Source organism: Sinocyclocheilus rhinocerous, unplaced genomic scaffold, assembly GCF_001515625.1.
Source record: "Sinocyclocheilus rhinocerous isolate Xijiao unplaced genomic scaffold, SAMN03320098_v1.1 scaffold1377, whole genome shotgun sequence".
In the NCBI taxonomy this organism is placed as follows: Eukaryota; Metazoa; Chordata; class Actinopteri; order Cypriniformes; family Cyprinidae; genus Sinocyclocheilus; species Sinocyclocheilus rhinocerous.
Genome location: NW_015647009.1, coordinates 9725 through 18675, shown reverse-complemented (window position 1 = coordinate 18675; position 8951 = coordinate 9725). Strand labels below are relative to the sequence as shown.

Below are 8951 nucleotides of genomic sequence, written 5' to 3'. Positions count from 1 at the left end.
GTGTGTGTGTGTGTGTGTGTGTGTGTGAGAGCGGTCACCAGTTGAACTCAATCTCACATTGGGAACAAAGCCGGGCTCCATCTTCTTCTCATAAACGTCGTCCCAGTTGACATCGGAGAGGTAGGGCGCCGTCTGCATTTGAGCCAGACTACAGAAGCGATGCTCTGGGTTTACAGTCAATAACTACAGAAACACAAAACACAAGCACATCCAGGAAGAACACCATCAGGACAGTCCAACAAACCAACCAACCACACTTCTCACTCACACACAAACATCAATGCATATTCCTATTCATAGAAGCATTCACACCACACTTGACTTCTGTAATGTGACATATTTCTGAGTAAAACAGCATATAAAGAGCTAAATTAAACAAAATGAAAAACATTTATTAACTTGCTCAGAATGCACAGACCCAGCTAACAGGAACATTCTGCCAAAAGTTATGAACACGTTCTTCCAGTAACATTAATAAAATGTTCACATTCAGATTTATCTGGCCTTTGATCTCTGTTCTCAAAACATTAATCATGGAACATATTTCTGAAACGGTGGACGTTTATATAATGTTTTTCACGTTTCAGAAAGTTCATTCAAAAGTAACATTCCCGTAATGTTTGCAAAATTATAAAATGGAATGTAAAAAAAAAATTGGAGTTTTGAATGTTCAGAGAACAATCAGAAATAATGTTTTCATAACTTAATGGGAATGTTAGCAATGTCTTTCAACATATTTTTGTTAGCTGGGGAAATTCCTCTTTCAGCTCAGGAGATCTCGGGTTTAATTTAAGTATCCGTTTCATTCTTAGGAGACATACAGACACTAATGAGCGAGAAAACTTGGGTCTTTTTCTCAGGAGAAAAGCAAGAAAACTTCACATTTACATGTATGCATTTAACAGATCTACTTATCTACAGCAACCTACAATAGAGGAGCATAAGCAATCCCTCACAAGTGCATTGCATTTAATATTAATGCTATTTAGGAGAAACTTGAGGTTTTGATAGATGTGGCAGGAACAGATTCTTTATCTTTACATGCATAGCTGAATCTAATAGTCATAACTGATGAATTTAGCAACATCAGCGCTGTTACTGAACTGACTGGAGCTGAAGAACGACACTACTGCTTTGGATTCAGCTTCGTCTGAAGACTGAGAACCGATCAGTTTACTGTTTCACAAGGATAGTAAAAACTCAGTCTCCTACATCAGTGTTTTATACAGATTAAAAAATTTATTACATTATGTTGGAATTAAAATTTTAAAATATAACCAATACGTAAAAAAAATAAATAAAAAAAAATACAAAACTCAATGTTAATTTTACTTATGTTTCCAAATGAGATCTCATGAAAATCTCAATAATTTCTCCTAATTTTTTATTTTTAGATTTTGTTTTCATTTAAATTTGAGCTAAACTTTCTTTTTTTTTAAAGTAATTTTATTCTTGTTTTTTGTAATTTTTATTACTTTTTTTTAAATATGTCTATATAATTTTTCTTTTTTTTTTCTTTCAGTTTTAGTTTGAATTATTTTAGTACATCCAGTTAAGCTAAACAAAAATTAGAAATGATGCCTTGGTAACCTTTAAAATAAAATAAAATAAAAATTTTATTTTATTTCAGTCTCACATGTGAGCGTTTTAGAAGAGATTTCAACAATGTCTCAAAGTGTGCTCAAATTGGCCGATATACCAAAATCTGCACACAAAGGCAAGCGATCTTAAGATGAAGTCGGATCATTGACTCATTTGTGTCTGTATGTCTAAGAAACACCTGGATCAAACTGACACTTCAATGAAATACAACAGAGAACTGCTGAGCTGAAAGAGGAAGTTCTGAACAACACACTTCCTGTGGGTCCATCAGTTCATCCTACCCACAATGCTCTTCTCCGGTGATTCATGCACACAGTATAATCTCCCCATATCTCTCAGCTCTAATAAATTACTGTAATGTCTCTCTGTTCTTCACCAATATCTATTCTCCTCTCATAATATTTCTTCTCTCTCTCCAGCGCTCCAGCAGAGCGACACTCGTTTCCTTCATTCATCTTGTTTTATTATCTCTCCAGCTCATTATCATCTCCTCCTCTTTCTCTCAATCCTTCGCTTTATTCTCTCCTGCATCATTAGAGTGTTTTATCCTCTCTTCACTCATTCTGACTCCATCTGCGATCTGTCTGTTTTCATTTCTCTCTCTCCATCTTCTGTCCATTTCATCCTTATTAACGCAGTTTGTTGAGGTAAAGGCTTTTCCGACTCGGGCCAGAAAGAACTCCCCTAACAACGACACCATAGCAACCACCCACAATACCCTAGCAACCACCTAGAACACCCTAGCGACAGCAGATCAATGTGGTAAAACAATCAGAACATATTAGCACCCAGAACCACCCTAGCAACTACCCAAAACACCCTAGAAACCACCTAGAACACCCTCACAACTACCCCAAACACCCTAGCAACCACCTAGAACACCTTCACAACTACCCCAAACACCTTAGCAACCATCTAGAAAACCCTAACAACCACCTAGAACACCCTAGCAACCACTCAAAACAACCTAGCAATCACTTAGAGCACCCTAGTAACCACCTTGAATAACCTAGCAACCACCTTGAACATCCTAACAACCACCTAGAACACCCTAGCAACCACCTTAAACACCCTAACAACCACCTTGAACACCCTTTTATCCATATAAAACACAATAACAACCACTCAAAACAACCTAGCAATCACTTAGTACACCTTAGTAACCACCTTGAACACCTTAACAACCACCTAGAACACCATAGCAACACCATAGCAACCACATAGAACACCCTAGCGACTGCAGATTAATGTGGTAAAACAATCAGAACACATTAGCAACCACCTAGAACACCATAGCAACTACCCAAACACCCTAGAAACCACCTAGAACACAATAGCAACCACTCAAAACAGCCTAGCAACCACTTAGAACACCATAGTATCCACCTAGAACACCCTAGCAACCACCTTGAACACCCTAACAACCACCTATAACACCCTAGCAACCACCTTAAACACCCTAACAACCACATTGAACACCCTATTAAAAATCTAAAACACAATAGCAACCACTCAAAACAACCTAGCAACCACTTAGAACACCCAAACAACTACCCAAACACCCTAGAAACCACCTAGAACACAATAGCAACCACTCAAAACTACCTAGCAACCACTTAGAACACCATAGTATCCACCTTGAACACCCTAACAACCACCTATAACACCCTAGCAACCACCTTAAACACCCTAACAACCACATTGAACACCCTATTAAAAATCTAAAACACACACTCTCTCTCTCACACTCACACACACACACTCGTTTGGATTAGAAATGGCTATGCAAATGGTACAAAAGCTTTGGCGTTTTTGCCTGCAAGTTGTGCCTGCACACTTGAGAGAGATTTTAAACAAGACGTGGCTTCATAAAACCTCTCAGTATCGTATCGTCTATATTTAAACTCACTAATGTCAGCACATCCACATAAAACTGTGGAAAATACTGGGCTTTTCACTATGTACATGTTTACATGATGAAGCGGTGAGTTTACGGTAATGATTCGCTACACATGTGCCGACGTCATTTACTGAATTAATCTCAAAACTACCTAGCAACCACTTAGAACACCATAGTATCCACCTAGAACACCCTAGCAACCACCTTGAACACCCTAACAACCACCTATAACACCCTAGCAACCACCTTAAACACCCTAACAACCACAATGAACACCCTATTAAAAATCTAAAACACAATAGCAACCACTCAAAACAACCTAGCAATCACTTAGAACACCCAAACAACTATCCAAACACCCTAGAAACCACTTAGAACACAATAGCAACCACTCAAAACTACCTAGCAACCACTTAGAACACCATAGTATCCACCTAGAACACCCTAGCAACCACCTTGAACACCCTAACAACCACCTATAACACCCTAGCAACCACCTTAAACACCCTAACAACCACATTGAACACCCTATTAAAAATCTAAAACACAATAGCAACCACTCAAAACAACATAGCAACCACTTAGAACACCCAAACAACTACACAAACACCATAGAAACCACCTAGAACACAATAGCAACCACTCAAAACTACCTAGCAACCACTTAGAACACCATAGTATCCACCTTGAACACCCTAACAACCACCTATAACACCCTAGCAACCACCTTAAACACCCTAACAACCACAATGAACACCCTATTAAAAATCTAAAACACAATAGCAACCACTCAAAACAACCTAACAACCACTTAGAACACCCAAACAACCACCTAGAACACCCTAGCAACCACCTTGAACACCCTAACAACCACCTAGAACACCCTAGCAACCACTCAAAGCAACCTAGCAACCATTTAGAAGACCCAAACAACCACATAGAACACCCTAGCAACCACCTTGAACACCCTAACAACCACCTACTGTAGAACACCCTAGCAAATGCAGAGCAATGTGCTAAAAACAATCAGAACATGTTACACACAAAATGTCCTGCCAAAAACTTACAACACCTGAGTAACCACCCGGAACACCCTAGCAACGAGTTAGAATGCCCTAGCAACTACAATATTCTAAAAACAATCAGAACATGTTAACAACAATATAGAGATGTTCAGGCAACCCCCCAAAACACCCTAATAATCAACCCAAACACCAGAGCAACCACCTAGAACACATTAGCAACTGCAAAGCAATATGCTAGAAACAAACAGAACACATTAACAACCTCAATGTCCTTTCAAAACTCCATAGCAACCACCCCAAACACCCCAGTAAAGATCAAAGAACACCTTAGCAACCCCCTGGCAACCATCCAGAATATCTTGACAACATCCAACTAGATTTACACTGTCATAAGTATATGTGAGTGGGGTTTGCCTGTGTAAGTCTATGACACCATGCTGGGGTGTTATGGGCAGTTCCTGCTAGGGTGTTGGTTCTTCATCTGGAGCATTAGTTGTGTATGTTTGTGATGCTCTGTTCACCTCACCTTCCTCAGCAGCGAGACGAGGTCTTTGTGCCAGGATGAGCTGTACTGCACACTGACCGTACTGAACAGCTGCAGCAGAGACTCCACCGAGTTACTGGCGTGGATGTCGTATGGCCTCTGAGAGACAGACAGAGAGAGACATTAATGTGTAACGAATTTACATTATAAAAACACTGTTTTGAAATGTTTCTAAAACACTGAAATCTCCAGTTTTTTGTTCATGATTATAACGTTTTTTTAAAGGTTACAAAAACGTTTCTAACAGTGTTCTACTAACTTTATCTTCACCCAAAACATAATGTTATTTGTAACCCTGGAGCACAAAAGCAGTCTTAAGTCGCTGGGGTATATTTGTAGCAATAGACAACAATACATTGTATGGGTCAAAATTATACATTTTTCTTTTATGCCAAAAATCATTAGGATATTAAGAAAAGATCATGTCCATGAAGATATTTTGTAAATTTCCTACCGTAAATATATTAAAACTTAATTTTTGTTTAGTAATATGCATTGCTAAGAACTTCATTCGGACAACTTTAAAGATGATTTTCCTCCTCCTTCGGTAGGAGGCAAAAGTGTTGGGAAGATTACTTTAAAAATTTAATAAGTTACAGATTCCAAGTTACCCTATTTAAAATGTAATAAGTAGTGTAACTATTTCAGTTACTTTATTAAAGTAAAGTAACTGTTACATTTGATTACTTTTTGATTACTTTTCTAAATTTCCAATGAATGTTTTCAACTGATAATCATTTAGAAACATGTAAAGCAGGCAGGGTTAACTTCACAGTAGCACTCAACACTGATTACTGTCAGACTTTCAGATTCCTTCATCACTTGAAATTAAGATTAAAATAATTTAATTTTAAAGCACAGCCACCACAAAATCAGACTTCAGCTCCTCCTCCAGAGATCATTCTGAGGTAAATACAGATTTAAAATCATAACAAGAAACAGTTAGTAGCTATGATTCTGTTTTTGAAATCAACCCAAATAGGAAATAAAACTTTTATCAAATAAGCATGTGTCCTAAACTCCTGAAACATTGGTGTCTCATATTTTAGAGCAGTCAGTGCAATTTAGGAAAGAAATCAATTAAATCTGTATATGGGAATGTGTGTGAATATTTTTTATGTAACCCCCTTTGTAATCGTCAACACCAAAAACACCTTTTTCTCAGCTTTTTGTTTAAAATCACTCACCGACATTCAAGTGTTAATAAAAAAAATGCATGGAGCTGGAATAAAACTGTTTGTTCGTTTGAAAGCAAAGGCTCTGTTCTTTCCTTTGACATATCGCATGTTCAGATATTGATACAACAAAATATCCATGAAAGTTTTGTGAAAATGATCAAAAATGCTGGCAGTGACTAGCAACTTTTTTTTATATTTAATGCTGGCAGGGAAAGAGTTATAGGTTACAAAAATGTTTCTTAAAACATTCATCAAGTGTACATAACATCATAGGGATGTTCCAAGAATGTTGATCTCAGAACGTTTTCTCTCAACATTATATTAATAAAGTTATGAGAACATTCCATAAACATTACTTTAAGAACATCTTGTTCTAACATTGATATAACTTTTAATAATCACTAGTGAAGTTTGAGAGAGCGTTCCCCGTTAGGTCCTGCTGAAACTCTGTATGAATCTGCACAGTTAGGGTTAGAATTAGAGGTTGGTTTATAGGGTTAGGGTTGCAAACCAGCAAAGCTTAGCTGGTAAAGATGGTTGACCAAAGAGGTTAAGCTAGTTAAGCACCAGCACATCAGCATCCCCTGCTTGAGACTTCAGTCCAAACACAAGATTTACTGGTGGCTCGTCAATCTGCGTTTCCCAAAACCATCAGAAGCATCAGTAGATCGTAGAAACCATTGCCACCGAGGTTCTCTACAATCATGCTTTTAGGAATTGTAATTCTGGATTTTTCATCAGTGAAGACATTACGCTGTCTGCAAAAAATAAATAAGTAAAAAAAAAAACTTACCCAACTTCGCAGAACCTCAAAGATCGTCACGCCCAGCGACCACCAGTCCACCTCGAACGCATAACCAGTTCCCCCGCTCACGAACGACTGGAAGATCTCTGGAGCTGTCAGGAGAACACACATGCATTCAGAGCATGATTATGATGGGATGTGAGCTACACAGTCAGACTTTGACTAACAAAACAATGTCTGGTCCAGTTATTCAAAACAAGAACTGCCACTCAAGACAAGAGGAGACCGTCTGACTGACAGTTCAATGTTTTAGTTTAATGTTCTAGTTAGATCAGTGGTTCTCAAGCTTACTGACCGTAATGGCCATCTATACCTTTCCGTTCTCCACCATTTCCATAGGGACCAGCACAAAGGATTTAATGCGTAAAACCAAAAACTACAGTTTGCTTTTTGTTTGTCAGGATACAAAAAAAATCAAATAAAAAAATCAAACTTAAAGGGTTAGTTCAGGTGTATATGACTTTCTTCTTTCAGACGAATCCAGTCGGAGTTATGTTAAAAATTGTCCTGGCTATTCCAAGCTCTATCATTGCAGTCAGCGGGTGTTGCAGTGCTTCAGTCCAAAAGAAGTTAAATAAAAAGCGCCCATCCATAAAAAAAGTGTCTCACACGGATTTACTGGATCAGGATTAGGGAAAGGATTATTAAAAATATTTTATACTCGCAATTTCTAAGTGATAAAATATTTTAGAGTTTTGGCATTTTAAGATTTGATTAATATCCATGACTTTTCCAGGTCTAGAAAATACACATTTAAAATGAGGCTTACTCATATATCTAAGTTAGACCTCATTAGCAACCACATATAAATGTCACGGCAACACCCTGCCAACCACCCAAAAACACCCTAGCAACTGCAAAACAATATACTAAAAGACCAGCAGAACACATTAACAACTAGGGCTGGGTGTTTTTTTTTTGATTTTAGCAATAAATTCAAATGCAATGTTTTCCCACGATTGTTTTAAATCAAGCAATCGTGGTTTTGAATAAAAATATTAGCAAACGTTACAATATGATAATACGCCAATGATAACAATTAAGAGATAAATCCTGGTTCTTCAAAGGAACTGTTGTGGAAGGGTTGAATCAAAATATGAGTTCTTTTAGATTTTTTAATGCTGGTTTTGTCTTATTTCAAATCATTTTCATCTTAAGGCCCCCTAGTGGATCCAGGACTCCTGGTTGAGAACCGCTGAGTTTGATAACTGAAATAGTTGATCAAACAATAATACATCAGTCTGTAAAAAAATATAAAATGAAAACTGGAAGATGTTCAGAGTTCATCATAATTTCTTGTGTTTGTTTGAGTTCTGGATCTGTGATGTAGATGATGAGACGTTTCTTACCCATGTAAGGCTTTGTACCCGCTAACGCCGTGGCTCGTTCGCCGTCCTTGATTATGGTAGCGATGTTAAAGTCTGTTAAATGCGCGTGACCTGAAGAACAACAGAGAGACGAGTGACAACCAGACAAGAAGCGGAGCTAAAGCTCAAACGCACGCATGTGAGAACTACTAGAGCAATCCAGGCCAATAATTCCCTCTTTCTAAAAAGGGAACATCAGAAATAGACCGAAGAGAACTCTCCTTGAACCATTTCTGAGAGCTTCGCACACACGCATCTCACCTTGCTCGTCCAGGAGGATGTTGTCCGGTTTGATGTCCCTGTGTGGAGAGATCATGACATCATCACGTCAGTTCACATGACATCAACACCTGGACTTTATTTACACGCTAGTTCTCTCTGACCGCATCTGCAGCCGTGTTTTGAAAGCTTCGGCGGCCTTCTTTTGTGTGAATGTTCAGTTCTCAGGGGGCTGTCACACTTTCAACACACTCACTAATTACAACGAGCGCACACACACACACACTCACTCACATACACACACACACACA

The 8951-nt window shown here is 38.2% G+C and overlaps 1 protein-coding gene across 1 annotated transcript in view; it reads right to left on the bottom strand.

The window, feature by feature from the left end:
* Positions 1–8951, bottom strand: part of LOC107708193 (serine/threonine-protein kinase 32C-like) — a 27397-nt gene that overhangs the window by 13762 nt on the left and 4684 nt on the right. The window contains exons 2-6 of the mRNA XM_016512366.1: positions 8683–8718; positions 8404–8493; positions 7043–7146; positions 5054–5170; positions 58–183 (exon numbers count right to left, since the gene is read on the bottom strand). Coding sequence (XP_016367852.1) covers positions 58–183; positions 5054–5170; positions 7043–7146; positions 8404–8493; positions 8683–8718 — 473 coding nt within the window. The remainder of the gene's footprint in view (positions 1–57; positions 184–5053; positions 5171–7042; positions 7147–8403; positions 8494–8682; positions 8719–8951) is intronic.